The sequence below is a fragment of the Oratosquilla oratoria genome, chromosome 29 (assembly GCF_046742065.1).
Source record: "Oratosquilla oratoria isolate Oo_2021 chromosome 29, ASM4674206v1, whole genome shotgun sequence".
Taxonomy (NCBI): Eukaryota; Metazoa; Arthropoda; class Malacostraca; order Stomatopoda; family Squillidae; genus Oratosquilla; species Oratosquilla oratoria.
In genome coordinates this window covers 526,039-541,882 of record NC_134805.1, presented here as the reverse complement: position 1 = coordinate 541,882, position 15,844 = coordinate 526,039, and the positions used below count along the sequence as shown (strand labels likewise).

Below are 15,844 nucleotides of genomic sequence, written 5' to 3'. Positions count from 1 at the left end.
CCAACCACCGTCTCCTTGGACGTTTCATCTTCCACTGAAGTCGGCAAGACCACCGAGGAAAGGAAGAAACTCAGACCCAGGAAGAGGAAATCCAAGGCTTCCAAAACTAAAAACAAAGAGGCAGAACCATCCACAATGCCTACCCACCCCAGGGAAGAGGATGAGGGCATCCCCCTAGATGATGGGGACAGCACCACTAGGCATACAAAAGGCAGCGAGACCACACACGAGCATACCTCGTCACCTTCCCCACCCCCACCCAACGACACACCCGCAGCCAGCACCATTAATTACCTCGTGACCACCGTTGAGTCCCTACAACGGGACCTGGCACGGTCCAACCCACAAGCAGCCAAGCTACTAGATGGGATCTTCGTGATCCTAAAATCCATCTCAGAGATTACCAATAATGGAGGTAATTAAAATTATGCAATGGAACTGTAGGGCGATTAACACCGCCCGAGACCTCCTAGTGCAGCACCTTGCAGGAAGCTCCTATCAGGTACTTGCACTACAATCCCTCCACACCTCTCCCCACCAGTTGCCAACCCTGCCAGGGTATCACTACCCTCCCTTCTTCGCAACCGACGACCCCGGCAAGGTTCGAACCGCCACGTACGTCTCCATAGGACTGGCCGCCCGTGCTGGGTCACTTCCAGGCTCCCCCCTGGAAGAAGGCTACGGGGTGGTATCCTCCGTTTCTTTACAAGATGGCCGGTCAGTACACTTACTCAACTTTTACAACCCAACCACGTCGCTTAAATTCGAGTGGCTGGGAACCCTCCCGGACAATTGGATCGTGGTAGGTGACTTCAACAGAAGGGACGCCCTTTGGGAGGACGGATACCCCCGCTCCTCACCAGAATTATGCTCCCAACTAGACGCGGCTGACATCGTCCTTCTTAACGATGGGAGACACACTAGGCTACCTGACTGCCCAGAACATGGTACCTCAGCCTTAGATCTCTCTTTCGCATCCCCAAACATTGCGGGGATTACGGAATGGGCGGTCCAGGACGACCCTTTGTCCTCCGACCACCTCCCCATCACCGTCACCTTACACCTCACCCCCACTACCCACCCCCCGCCATCTCAAGCAACTTTAAACCTGGGAAAAGCGGACTGGACGACCTTTCAAGCCCACCTAGCCGACGCCCACCTCAAACTCGAGCTCACCCGCCCGATAGAGGAATTAAACACCCTCTTCACGGACATTGTGCTCGAGGCGGCCCGGCTAGCCATCCCAGTGACTGGCGGTAAGCACGGAAGACGCGGCCATCCATGGTGGACGGAGAACTGCAAGGAGGCTGTTGAAAAGAAAAAACTGGCCTATCAGCGGTACAGGAGGGAGGGCTCGGAGTCCGCCCATATCGAAATGAAACAGACCAAAGCTCTGTGCAAGAAGACCATTGCTCAAGCAAAACTGGACTACTGGAAAAACGTCAAGAAGGACAAGCTGGACCTCACCGAAGCATGGAAGAGGTTCAAGGCTCCCGATGGAAGGGTGTTGCGCACAGCCGAGGATAAGGCAGAGGGGCTCCTCCACCACTTTGCCAGCGCGAGCTCCTCAGCTAGCCTCCCCGCTGAGAAGCGCAACTTCCGGGCAGCCCATGATGACCTTGTGGACCTCCCCCCCCCCCCCCAAGGGGGAGCACACGGACCTCTCGCTCTTCGAGCTGAAGTGGGCTTTCAGGGCCATTAAGGCCACCAAGAAATCCCCAGATGCAGACCAAATTGCGTACCCACTTCTGCGACACCTCCCTCCCGCCCTCTAGCAATCCTTGTTGGCGATCTACAACAAATGCTGGAGAGAAGGCTTGGTACCACTGGCATGGAAACATGCAATTGTGGTCCCCATTCCCAAGGCGGGAAAACAGAGGAACCTGGTGGAAAACCACCGGCCTGTGGCCCTCACCTCCCACGTCGGAAAGGTCTACGAACGTATCATCCTGAACCGCCTAAGCCACCATGTGGACTCGAACAAGTGCCTCCCGAAGCTTCAAGCAGGGTTCAGGAGGGGTAGAAGCGTAACGGATCACGTCGTGAAGCTCGCCGAACACATCCGGAGAGCCCGAAGGCAGAGAAGAATTCTTCACACTTGTTTCCTGGACATCTCCAAGGCTTTTGACACTGTTTGGCACACAAAGCTCCTATTGAAGCTGAAGTCCATAGGGGTCTCCCCGGCAATCTTCAACTTCGTGAAGTCGTTTCTCGCCGGCAGAACAATTGCGGTTCGGTGGAAATGGATCATCAGTTCGCAAGCCAAAATCGACATGGGGGTCCCCCAGGGCTCCGTCGTCGCCCCCCTACTCTTCACCCTGCTACTAGCGGGGGTGGGAGAGGGGGTGAGACATGACACCATAGTCACTGCCTACGCTGACGACATAGCCCTCTGGAGGAAGTCCAGGTACCGACGGCCAAAGAAGAACTCTGCAAACCATCGGGCGAAGGTAAGGGTACTTCAAGAGCAAGTGGACGTGGTCGTAAACCATCTCATGGACCTTGGATTCACCCTCTCCGGGACCAAAACTGTATACATGCCGGTGCACAGCAAGGGTTATAACGCAGGTCAGTATCCGGACTGGAATCAAATCACGGTCTGCGGTACTGCTGTGAAACCCGCTGCCTCCGTCCGCTACCTGGGGGTCACCTTCCAGCGGGACGGCCTTTGGAACGAGCACCTGAGACTTGCCTGTCTCAGTGCCAGACGGGCGCTCAATCTCGTCAGAGTCATCCGTCGGGAGAAATGGGGCCAACGCAGGGAAACTCTGATTCCCATCATTCAGAGCCTCGTGCGTTCCCGCCTTTTCTTCGGCGCCCCCGCTCTCCACGACCTCCCTCCGACGGCCGTGCAAAGAATGGCTCGGGTAGAGTGCCAAGCGCTCCGCCTAGGGCTAGGACTAGCAAAGTCGGTTCCCCAGGCCCAAATCTACAATGAAGCCGGCCTACTACCACTCTGGCATTGCCTGAAGAAGGATGCCTGTACATACCTATTCAGCTCTGCAAGGGTACCTAACTCCACAGATGAAGAGATGGATGAGAGCTGGAACTCAGCCTCCACCCCCGTTCCCGTTCACGGCCTTCCCTTTACAGTAAGGGACATCTGCAAGAAGGCCAAAATCCAACCTGGCCAACGCCGGAGGATTGCCCAGTGCCAGGTGGACCCCTTCCCTCCGTGGACCCTCACCCCTCCTGAGGTGGAGCTTAACCTTCCCGGAGTTAGCCGTCGAGACGACCCACACACGCTTGCAGCGCGAGCAAGGGAGCAGATTGCGCTCAAATACCGTGACGACCTGCTGATATATACAGACGGATCAGTGTTCGAAGATGGACGCTCAGGAGCAGGCATCTACCTGTACAACACAAAGGAAGCTCACCCAGTGAAACTACCCCCCACCACCATCCTCACGGCTGAGCTCGTCGCCATCAGAGAGGCAGTGCAAACTGTACTCGCCCTTCCCCACCCACCACCGCAGGTAACGGTGCTATCAGACTCGAAATCTAGTCTAATAGCTATCCAGAACGGCAGCTGTGCGTCACGTCCCGCCATCCTTAACGACGTCCTGTGCCTTCTAACGGAGGCCGGCAGGGCAGGAGTCCACTTCCGATTCCAATGGGTCCCCTCGCACGTGGGCCTCCTTGGCAACGAGATGGCAGACAAAACAGGCGCCACATTGCCTAACAGCAAAGTCACCTCAATCCAACCCTCTGCACATGACTTATTTTGCAAAATTGACCGCGCTGCCTGGGACCTCTGGAAATTGGAGTACCACTCTACTGCTGTTGAACGTGGATGGCTCCTTAAGACCTGCCTTGGACCGACCCCCCCTACCTTCTCCACTCTACCCCCGTACATTGCGGCAACAGTCAGCAGGATACGGGTGAATCACTGGCGGACCAAATATACCACTTCCCGCTGCACCTGTGGCGCGGAAGTATCTTTCAAGTACTGCCTCTTCTTGTGCCCCGAATTGGAAGCCCACTTCCGGCCCCTAAGGGCAAACTTCAATGACCCTGCCACAGCCCTCGAACGCCTCATTGCGGACTCCTCCTCCAAAGTCGACCTCCTCGTCCTTGCAGCCAACCTCGTCTGCTCCTCCCCAGTCGGGGGACTGCTGTAAACACCCCGACCACCCCCACATGCACCCGCATGCCCACAAGCGAAAATCAAAACTCTTACCCAATTACACAACTTCTCAAATCACCCCAACACTTCCCTAACATCTCCAAATACACTATTTGAAGCCACCCAGAAACTACAAGCCAGTCCCTAAATCGGCTAGCTCCGCTGGGACTAAAATCACAAAACTAGAACTAGACAAGGCATGTCAGTTTTACTGAGCTACTCAACCATGTCAGACCATCCCAGAGTTCCTGCGTGGCATCAGTCACAACCTGCGTGGTGGCCAGCCCAACGTCTAGGCCATCTGTATTATATATTATATATGTCCTGTATTATATGTGATATGTACAGTGATATGTACTGTGATTTATCATCTTATATGATTTGTGAGATGTACTGTGAGTCATCATTGTGATATTTAATAAAATATCAAATATTATTGTACTTTGTTTATATATAGAGATTCTCCAGAATTTAAGGGTTATTATAAAACCACAATTAACTATGACCCAAAATGTATAAACAGTTGATAAAAAAAAAACAGTTGAAAAAAATTGGTACCTTTTGTCCTAAATATTGGGGACATTTTGTCCCGGGGGTGCAGATTTCAGGACATTTTGTCCGTTCAGCATTTTGATCAAAGGTGTGTCTCCCCGTTTTTTATTCTTATGTAAAGTCCTCTTTTCATTCTGATATTAAGTTTCAACCTGTCCGTCATCCATTTGGGAATATTACTATTCTTTCGTATTGACTTGAGGGGAATAAATCTATTTATTTATTTATTTATCTATTTTCATTATTATTATTATTATTATTATTTTTAATTTAGAAATGAAATCATTAGGTTACTATACATTTCGTCCAAATCGCTAAATCTGGTTGTTGACCCTGTGCCCACAAGTGACCTAGCCTAAGGTCCACATACCTTTCGTGACCCGACTACTGACCGCGCTAATGACGTCCAGTCACGGCCCCCTGGTTTGGTCCCGTAAGTGATCAAATGTCTCGTATAGTTTCTCGTCTTGTCAAAATTGGCTCTTCTGAAGTCTGGTACTTGAACGTTATTCGTACTTTTTAATTGTACCCATATAAAATATCTTGTTTCGTAAAGATCGCTAGAGCCTAGACTATTTCCCACTTTTACGTTACTCGTTAGGCGCTCATTATTAGGAAAAGTCCAGAGTATCCTCTTCCCTCGTAGGATCGGTAATTATTTGTTTTAGGAAGTTATCCTGCACCACATCTATGAAAAATTTCGCTTCCTGGTCTACTAAAATTTCCCAGTCAATGTTTCTATAATTAAAATCTTCCATGGTCACAACGTTTTTGTACTGGGATGCCCTGCGAATTTCATGAATCGGGGGGGGGGGGGGTTAGTCTGCTCAATGTTGAGGTCAGCAGGTCTATGGGGTACGGACAAACGCTCACAGCCTTAATTAGAAAAATGGACAAATGCTCACACCCTAAAAATCTTACACACCCTGATGGCATTCTTATCTAAATCTATATGACTTTTGGGGGGGACTATGACTTTATTTTTATTAAGATTTTTATATTGTATTCCGATTTTAATTTTGTTTCCTTTTAATTATTGAACCTCTTTCTTTAAAATTCAAGGTAAGATAGAATAGAATACGAGTAGTTTTGACTGAGTAGTTTTGAAAAATATTACAATTCTTAGGATCTTATAGTGTCCATTAATTGGCATTGGTATCAGAAAACTTTTGATTAAAGATAATGATAACAGTTTATTTTGGGGGTATCATTATTTCCTTTGAGGGATTCCTAATTGATTTTATTTCATTAAAGAAATGTTTTTCTTAATTTGTTTCATGTTTGAAGGACCCCTGATTGCGTTTTGATGTTTTTTTTTTTTATAAAGTTTGTCCAAACAGATGTTTTTCCAATGTTTGAACTTTGAGGTGAGATTATTATGAGTGGATAAATGTTTTGAATAATTTTAGAATAATTTGTATATTTTTCCAATGTTTGAACTTTGAGGTGAGATTATTATGAGTGGATAAATGTTTTGAATAATTTTAGAATTATTTGTATATTTTAATTGCAGGTTTTTTACTTAAGAAGTTTGTTTAAAAACTTCTTAAGTATTACAGTTTACATTTTACAGAGTTGTAAAGCATTACATATTTATTTGAACTTTATAGGCGAGATGTTTTTATGCTTTATAGCAATTAGCAAACTTACACTTTTTGAATGTGATTAACCTTTTGCATAAGTTTTTCCCTGCTTATTATTCACACTTCTTCATCCAGTATCATATAAAAGAAAGGTCAGTACCCACCATTTCAGTTTATTCCAAGACTGAGAAGTTACCATGGAGGTCATAAAGACAAATAAGGGTGCAGTGAAATTGTGTTACAATGGTTACATGTATGTTAAAAAATAAAATAAAAGATTATGTAAGATGGCAATGTGTTAAACAGAGGAGTGAAGGTTGTAAAGGAGGCCTGACCAGCGATCTCACGGTAAGTATGAGAGCCACGATATTTTACTTTTTCAAAAAGTTATCTCCTGGTAGTTTTTGGTAGCTATACAGATTTTCATTTATGTTTAGCATTTTAATTAGTAATATGATACATGCAAATTTGCCTAGCTCTAATCTAGATCCCTAGCCACCAGAACCAAACTATAGGACTTTATGTACGGTGATGCACAAAATATTGAAACTTTGTCTTCAACTATTATTGAATCGTCACTAACCCGAACCAATAATTTTTTTTAGTTGAATTAATCAGTGAATATTTCTCTTCAATATTTTAGTAATTGATGGCATCTTTTGATAAAGCTAACCCATCTCACTAGGCAGCAGCGATCGCAGTGGCCCCCTTGTGCATGGAGGACATTTTAGTATAGATCATTTAACTTTGAATATTGAACATTCCTAATAATTATTATTCAACATTCTTAATAATTATTATTTTAGCGATTATTCCTTTTTCTTTCTTTTTGATTTTCTTTAAACTAGTTGTTGTGGTAACCAAGGAAATTTTAAAGTACACACAAAAGTTTCTTGTTGGACATGAGAGCCCCACATATAAAATTTTATATTCAAACTACCGGATTTGGAAAAAGACCATTTGTTTAACTACAACAACAAACTTACAAAAACAAAAGAACAAACCAGAGCATTTTAAGTTTGGCATTCGAAAATTCATCTGCTCTATTTTGTACTCACTATAAAGTTTAATCTTTGTTCTAAAATACAGAATTTTCCTCTTCTGCTGACTAGATCATTGATTTGAACTGACAAACTCCTCATTATATCACATCCTCTTCAGTAATTAGTACGTGTCAGTCTCTCTTGCTGACTAAATCATCAGCGATTTGAATTCACCAACTCCTCACTAATATATCACATCCTCTTCAGTAATTTGCGTCACTGTCCTGCTGACTAAATCATCGGCGATTTCAACTGACCAGCTCCTCACTATATCATATCCTCTTCAATAAGTCGTGTCATGCTGACTAAATCATCAGCAATACAGGAACAACGGCGGACCATACTAGTATTATGTTCATTTGACGTTTAGTTTAAAATAACCCAGAGAAATGGCGATAGGAGCGTGGACAACATAAGAAATGCGTTTCATTTCCAGTTTCGCTGTGCAATAAAAGTTGATGCGTTATGATGAAACATGTCATGTACAAAGAATAATTTTTATACACATTATGGATGAAGAGCCCACGCTAACTAAATCACAATAATATTTGAATTTGTAAAATTGGAAAAAATGACCACGTCATGATATAAAAATAGTTTAAAATTGTATAATGACCACTTCTTCATAGAGTTTATTGGTTTGGAACTGGTATAGTGATCAGGATAGGGACATCCATCGATTGCGCAGCGCGATCGATGGATCGATCGATCGCGCATGACATATACATATATATCATATATATATATATATATATATATATATATATATATATATATATATATATATATATATATATATATATATAAGAGAGAGAGAAATGGGTGGGAAAGGGCAAACGAAGATGTGTCGGGAATAGAGTTTATTGCCCTAACGTTTCGACCAACTTGGTCTTCTTCAGAGGACATGTTGCATTACATTTTTTTTTCGGTAGATGATATTTATCTACACACGGGCCTTTCTCCATTCGGAGGCCCGTAAGTGTTGAGCCGCTCTGTGTTCAGCTACTTCGGCGTTTTTGTAGTTATCTGGGCGGAGGGTATCCGACCAGGATGTGGGCGAGCCGTTCTATGTTTTCGGTGATGTTGTAAACTATGTCGGCTCCAGTCTTCCAAGCTTCGGGGGCCATGGGGTTGAATTGTCTACCTCTTCTCAGGGCGATGGTGTGAGCGCACTTTAGTAGATAGTGAAGGAGAGGCTCTGAGGTGTTCATCCCGCAGTGGTCGCATTCCCTTTCCTGTCGTTCGATGATTTCCCAGCAGCACTTGTACCCCAACCTGAGCCTGTGGATGATCACGGAGAGTCCTGTGTCGGCGATCTTGGTGGCGGGATGAGGGCACAGTTTGGTGGCCCTCTCGTACCACATTGCGCTTGCTGATGCTGAGCTTATCGATCTTCTGTGGTTGGCTACCTTTGTTCGTTATAGGTGGTCTTTGGCCCAGCTTTTGATTAATGTGGTTGATGGTTGGACTTTGATTTCTATGTGAGGATGGTAGCGTGTTGTCTTGGCCAGCTCATCTGCTCGTTCGTTTCCGTGTATCCCTATGTGGCTGGGTATCCAGTTGATGATGACTGGGCGATCTTGTTCGTTGTGTAGCTGCAGGAGGTAGAGTATTGTTGTGATAATGTGTATGTTGGTGGGTATGTCCTTCTTCTGGAGTACTTGTGTCACCGCAAGAGAGTCGGTGTGTATGACTACCGGCCCCTGTAGTTGGCTTGAGTACTCCAGAGCATTACAGTTAGTTAGTTTATTATTTAACATTAGTACATGAATATATACACAATCACATACACGTATGTATATATACTCGTGCATACATATACTTATAACTATATACATATACATATAAAAATGCGCGGGCCACAAGCCCGCCGCTGGGGCTTACGCCCCGATATTTTGCTACCATGTTTCAGCGAGGGGGCGGAATGTCTCGCATGATGGTTAGCAATTTGCTAGGTGTGTTAAGAGCCCGCCTGACCAAATGGGCGGCCAAAGCTTCCTCATCCTGTGGGCCCTCGATGGGTTGCTGTCTTAGTTGAGCTGTGGCGGGGCAGTGAACCAGGTAGTGTATCAGCGGTCGACGGCTCTGGAGGCCGCAGTGTTCGCACTCCTGACCACTGAACTCGGGCCGTAGCTGCTCCAGCGTGCCGTACCCGAGCCGGAGCCTGTGCAACCGAACTTGGTCGGCTCTAGTTAGCGGACGGCCGCATTGTAGCGGCTGGTAATTTGTGGTGGCAGCGTACCATGCTGCCTGCCGCGAGGTTCTCTCCATGGTGCGATGGTGGTGATGAGCGGAGTGCCAGGTGCTCCGCTTAGCCTGCGTCTTGATCTGCTGCAGGCTGGGGAGGACGTAGCAGGATACTGCGGGCATGGTGCTAGCTGCTCGGGCTGCTGCATCCGCCAACTCGTTCCCTCGGAGCCCCACGTGACTGGGTACCCAGTTCATCCGTATGTGCCGGCCTTCACCGGCAAGTCTCTGCGCGCTGAGCTGAATGGATGTTACCAGCTCCGGTCGTGCCTCGAACAGGGTCCACAGATCCGTCTGTGTAGTACACGGCTCCCCCTGGGATGCTGGCCTGTGTCACAGATGCCAGCGCGTGTAACCGCAGCTCGTGTTGTGTGCACTGTGCCTTCCTTGCTGGCGGGTTGTTGATGATGATTTCGACGGGTGGGGGCTGCCATGGGGCCGGTACAACGTAGTTTGCAACGGCCAGATCCGGACTCCACATGGCTATTTGACCGTCGTCGAACAGTGCATTGGTGGCGTCAGCTATCCTCCGTAGCCAGGTGTTTGTGCTGAAGAGGTCCCGTCGCTGCGGTAGGGTCCTTTTGATTTTGGTTCGTGCTATGGTCTCCCTGTCTTGTCGGAGGATCTTAGCCACCCGGCAAGTCGCAATATGTTGAACCCTGGAGGCCAGAGGTACCAGTCGAGTCTCACTTTGCATTATGGACATACTGGTCCAGCGAGGTGCCCCGAGCATGGTCCTCATGGCCTGGTTCTGGATGCACTCGATCCTCCTTTGTTGGGTGGGTGACAGGGAAACCAGCACGACAGCGCTGTAGTCAATCAACGAGCGGACGGCCTGTATGTAGTACAGGCGCAGCACGGCATGTGAGGCTCCAGAGTGTGTCCTTGTCATCGCCCTCATGACATTGATTCTCGTCCTCGTCCTCTCCCTTAGGTAGGTGACCTGGGTGTTGAAGGATAAGCCTTGGTCAACCCATACTCCCAGGTACTGGTACGAGCTGGTCCAAGCCAGCTGGATACCCTGAATGTGGAGGTGGGTGTCCGGGGTGGTGGCCTTAAGCATCAAGGCCTTGGACTTCTCAGCTGAGATCTTGAGGCCCAGTTCTTCACACTTGTTAGAGATAAGATCAAGGCCCTCTTGTGCTCTGGTGATCCTATTGCCTCGGGTTTTGCCCGAGACGACAAGAACCAGGTCGTCGGCATAGCTGAGAAGCGCCGTGCCACCCCGGAAGGGTAGGCTCACCAACTGTTCCATTAGGAGGTTGAAGAGGACGGGGCTGAGAACCCCACCCTGCGGAGTGCCGTTCTCTAGGTCCCGGTAGGCTGAAAGGTGGCCTTGGAACCTGACCCGGGCGCGTCGGTGTAGCAGGTAGTCCTCTATCCAGGAGAGGAGTCGTCCCTGGACACCCCGCTGTACCAGCGCATCTAGGATGGCGTGAGCACTGGCTAGCTCGAACGCTTTTTCCAGGTCGAGGAAAACGGCCACGGCAGGGCGGTTGTCTATGTGACTCAGGAGAGTCATGATGCTGTCGGCCGTCCCTACGCCCTTGGAGAATCCGAAGATGTGTGGGTGGAGGGGGCCCAGACGCCACATGAGTCGGGTGAGTACCATGCGCTCCGCTGTCTTGGCCGTGCAGCTCAGCAAGGAGATGGGACGTGGCTTGGAGGGCTCCCTGGGCTTAGGGATGGGCTGGATGTCCGCTCGTTTCCAGGTGGTTGGGAGACGTCCTACCAGCCACGAATGGTTCATCAGGGCCAGTAGTGCTGCCTCCCCGGCAGGCCCCGCGTGAGCTAGCATAGAATAGGTCACGCCATCCGCTCCCGTAGCCGTATCTCTACCTTTCTTGGCCCGGGCCAGTTCTTGTGGCGTGAAAGGTACATCGGTGACGTCAGGTGTTGCTCGCGCCGTACCGACGGCCTGCTCTCGTGCTGGCCTGAGCTGCTGCTGGAGGTTCTGCATCTGTGCGGGGAGCTGGGAGTTGGCGCACCGTGTGGCGAACATATCCGCTAGTCGTTCTGCTTCCTGTTGTGGCTCTGGGTGTGAGGCAGGACGAGGGGCGCGCTTCCCGGAAGCCGTCCTCAGTTTGGCCCACAAGTCTGCCAAGCTGGTGTGCTGGGAAAAGCTGGCACACCACTCCAGCCATTTGGCCTCCCGTACCCGGCTTGAGACTTGTCGAGCGTGTGTAACCACTTCCTTCAACAATTGTAGGTTAGTTGAAGTGGGTCGCTTGCGGTACAGCTTCCGATGAATGTTGACCAGGTGATTCTGCTCCCGGACTTCCTCATTGTAGAACCACCAGTTCCGACGCCATCGATGCCCTGGATGTCGTCTGGGGATGGCTGCTTCTGCTGCTCTTTCGATTGCTGTAGTGAATTCTGTTTCTCGCTGGTCTAGGTCCTCCGGCGGGTCGCACGCTTTCCACCAGTCATCCAGGGCGGCCTGGAACTTCTTCCAGTCCGCCCTCCGCAGGTCCCATCGAGGTGGTTGGAGCGGTGGTAGTGGGAGTGCGGCCCTTAGAGTGGTGATGACGGCGTAGTGGTCGCTGGTGAGAGTAGGATGCACACGCCAGCTACTTCCGGAAACTAGATTGGTTGACACCAGGGTGAGATCCAGTCTGCCTCCCCGGACGTGAGTGGGTTCCCCAGTATTTAGAAGGGAGATGTCCTGGACCTCTTCCAACGTGGTTGCCAGTTGGCGGCCGGTCGGGTTAGTCGGAGAGGGGGAGTGAAGCAGTGGATGATGGGCGTTGAAGTCTCCAGCTACTAAGATATTGTTGTGGGTAGCTAGTGACAGTATCTCATCGACCTCCAACAGTTTCCCGGGGCTCCTGTAGATGTTATAGATGAGGAGTGGCAGGTCGGGAAGGAGGAGCTCCACAGCCATCACCTCCACACCCTCACCACAGTGTACGGGTCGCGCAACCCTGCGGTGTGGTAGGTTATTCTTCACCAGCACCATGCAACCACGGTGTCCTATGCCTCTGTCAAGCGGGAGTGAGTGGACCGTGTAGCCCCCTATTCTCCATTCGAAGTCACCGGGTGCTAATGTTTCCTGTAGAAGCACGATATCCATGCTCTCCTCCATGATTGTTTGGAGGAGTTGGTGCTTCTTGTTGCGTATTCCCTGCATGTTCCACTGGAGCACCTTCAGGCTGCCGAGGTCGTGTGGTGCTGGAGAATTTCTCATGTGCGCATTACTCTGCTCCATCTTGGTGGTGGGGGGAGACGCTGTTGGTGGGTGTCCTGGCAGGCTGGTGCGGGGTGGGTAATGTGCCCTCGAAAGTGGCCGCCATTACTTCTCGAATGAGAAGAGAGGCCAGGTCTTCATCTCTGCCTGGAACAGTGTTTGGCTGTTGTAGCAGGCGTCTGAAGACTGCTGCAGCTGCCATGAGCATCCCCTCAAGCGGTGGGTAGCGGGTGGCAATGGGCCTGACTCCGGTCGCTGGTTTGTCTCCGGCCGGGAGTTTGGCTGGAGGGACTGCGGTAGTGGATGTGGCGAGGGTTGCCGGGGCGGTTCTCCTAGCTGGGGGTGCTGGAGTTTCTGGTGTCTTCTTCTTTCGTCGTCGACGTCTCTTGCGCCGGGCGTTGTGGATCTCTGCTTGGGGCCTAGTTGAGGGCTGGGTTTGTGTTGGGGGAGGGTTAGGCTGCTCTTCCAGTTCTTGGCGGGGGGTGGGTGCTTGACCCCAGGCTGGGCGTGATGGTGGGGGAGCGGGCACGAACAGAGGCTGCTGCTGCTGGGAGGGGGGTGGTGCGTTCCGCGCTTCGCCTTGAGGGTTTTGTCTGCCACCAGGGAGCCGTCGGATGCGTTCTGGACAGCGAGGATGCCATGCGTGGTGCTTTTTTTGACAGTTGGGGCACCGAGCCGTGGTGGCCTGGTTCTCCTTGTGCTTCTCTATGCACACTTCCGTTGCGTGTGCTAAGCTGCATACTCCGCATCTCGTGGTGTTGGGGCAGCAACTCTGCAGGTGGTTATATCGTTGGCACTTGTAGCACCGTATCGGCTCTCGGTCGTAGGGCCTTAGGGCGTACTTTCCCAATGGCCCCAGGTCGAGTTTTTCCGGTAGGGGCCCCTCAAGTTCTACCAGAACCTGGCGGGTTGAAACTTTGTCCCGCGTATTGCGGAGCCGTTCCGCCCTGAGGACGCTGGGGTGGTCTCCCACCGCTTCCAGGGGCATATCCAATGGAAAGCGTTGGAGGATACCCTTGGTGCGCTTGTCGCTGGGGTCCAGAAGCACCAGCTTAGGAGTGGGACCCTGTGCGAGGGTGCGCATCCTAGACGTGCTATCGTCGTCCTTGGGGGTGAGTACATACTCCCCTTTCAGATTTGGCCTGATGGTCATGCTTAGTCCGGGGTTGGCTCGCTGGAGGGATAGTATGGCCTGATACTGGCTGGTGTGGCTGTTGGTCTCCCCGAGTTTGAACTTTGGAAGACCCGTCGTTCGAGGGGCGCGTTGCTTTTTGGCGGCGCCGACCACTGTCCATCCGTCGTCTCCGTTGCCGCTGCTATTAGGGGAAACGCTACCGTCTGCCTCAGTGGTGCTCCCTCTGCTGCTGCTTGCCTCGGTGATGCCTGCGCATGCGCCGTCTGAAGTGCTCCTTCCATTGTCATTACTATCTCGATCCTCGGGGTCCATAAAGCACAGATCAATATCTGAAGGTACATGACCTTTGCTGATCTTTGTCTTCGGTAGCCCATCTGCTGCTTCCTCGTCCTCCGAGTCATCAAAGATGCTTCTTTTCTTCATAGCGGACACAGCACCGGACGAGTGTAGTCAGCTATGTACAAATCCGATATCACAAGAGCATTACAAAAGGACCACAAGTCTTATAATCGCAGCGAGGGGGAACCCGGCCAGCTGTGAGCGGATGTGTCAGGTCTTCTCTTCGGCTAATGATTTAATTATCAAGACACTTGCTATTTTTGACAGGCATTTAAATCCGTCTCTGTCACTGTTATTTTCCCTGGTGGCGATATGTGTGGCTTGTATCGGGTGGCTAATGAGTGCGCACAGCAAAGGGTTTAATTTTATATTTGAATACACACAATCATTAAATGCGTGCACCCGCAACAAGGCCGTCTTCGAAACTGACGCCACGCTCTCGTTCGCGCCAAAACAAAGACGCGCATCGCATCTGCGATATCTAATACAAGCAAATCCTATACATAATATAAATACATTTTATACATAACATAATATAATTATTACAATAAATACTAAAACAATACAATACAATTCCACTACACACCACGCCAACACAGGCTTCCACATTTTTCCTCTTTTTTTTGTATTCTTTTTTCCAAGTCCCTCGTGTAGAACTTCCACGCGGCTCCAGTCAGGTAGGTTTCCGCATTTCTCTAGATGACGAAGCAAGGATTTGGATGTTCTATGTGGCCTGAGGTCGTTTGCCCTTCCCCACCCATTTCTCCCTCATTTGTCTGAAATAATGTATATATATATATATATATATATATATATATATATATATATATATATATATGTGTGTGTGTGTGTGTGTGTGTGTGTGTGTATGTGTGTGTGTGTGTGTGTGTGTGTGTGTGTGTGTGTGTGTGTGTGTGTGTGTGTGTGTGTGTGTGTGTGTGTGTGTATATATATATATATATATATATATATATATATATATATATATATATATAAATATATATATCAGGACTACAAAATCGGAACAAAGGAAGTAAAGAGTGACCTGAAGACCTGGGAGTAATAATCACAAATAACATGTCCCCCTGATAAACAGATAAACAATATTGTCGAAGAATCTTACAATTTACTGGGATCATTAAAGGTAACTTTTACCTATTTAGACGAAGAAATGGTTAAAAAATTATTAGTCCCAATAATAAGACCTAGACTGGAGTATGCTGCGACACTATGGTCACCCAGTAATAAAAGAATATAAAGAAAAGTGAAAGAATCCAGAGAGCGGCCACGAAAAGGTCCCCAACACTTTCAAACCTGTCATATGAGGAGAGACTGTCTAAATCAAATTTACCAACTTCAGAACAAAGAAGAGAAAGAGGTGAGCTCATGGCCTTCTACAGAATCATAAAAGGCACAGAAGTCTTTGATAGAGAGGACTTACTAAACTGGGATAAGAACATACATACATAAGAACATAAGAATGAACGAGACTGCAAGAGACTATAAGGCCTACACTAGGCAGCTTCGTATCCATCACTACCTGTCATCCCCATCCATAATATTTTCTAACCGTTTCTTAAAACAACTGATAGTTTTAGCGCTTACTACATGGTTACTAAGTTTATTCCATTC

General features: G+C 49.0%; 2 protein-coding genes across 2 annotated transcripts; one reads left to right on the top strand and one right to left on the bottom strand.

Annotated features, from left to right (window-relative positions):
- The first annotated feature begins 427 nt into the window (after positions 1-427).
- Positions 428-4,422, top strand: LOC143040552 (uncharacterized). The gene is made up of 5 exons (XM_076211633.1): positions 428-1,681; positions 1,866-2,198; positions 2,403-2,982; positions 3,094-3,998; positions 4,360-4,422. Exons 1-5 carry the CDS (start codon positions 428-430, stop codon positions 4,420-4,422), a joined length of 3,135 nt encoding a protein of 1,044 aa, XP_076067748.1.
- A 5,343-nt stretch (positions 4,423-9,765) lies between these two features.
- LOC143040551 (uncharacterized) lies at positions 9,766-12,738 on the bottom strand. Its single transcript, XM_076211632.1, has 2 exons — positions 12,344-12,738; positions 9,766-12,094 (listed from the first exon to the last, which is right to left on the bottom strand). The coding sequence occupies exons 1-2, from the start codon at positions 12,736-12,738 to the stop codon at positions 9,766-9,768; spliced, it is 2,724 nt and encodes a 907-aa protein (XP_076067747.1).
- Between the last annotated feature and the right edge of the window lie 3,106 nt (positions 12,739-15,844).

Coding starts and splice junctions, on each gene's coding strand:
- LOC143040551 (XM_076211632.1), bottom strand. CDS start 12,738: ATGAGAAATTCTCCAGCACCACACGACCTCGGCAGCCTGAAGGTGCTC. Junction 12,095..12,343: donor TTGGAGGTCGATGAGATACT/GTCACTAGCTAC, acceptor TACTCTCACCAG/CGACCACTACGCCGTCATCA.
- LOC143040552 (XM_076211633.1), top strand. CDS start 428: ATGCAATGGAACTGTAGGGCGATTAACACCGCCCGAGACCTCCTAGTG. Junction 1,682..1,865: donor CTCTCGCTCTTCGAGCTGAA/GTGGGCTTTCAG, acceptor CCCATTCCCAAG/GCGGGAAAACAGAGGAACCT. Junction 2,199..2,402: donor CCCCGGCAATCTTCAACTTC/GTGAAGTCGTTT, acceptor CTCTGGAGGAAG/TCCAGGTACCGACGGCCAAA.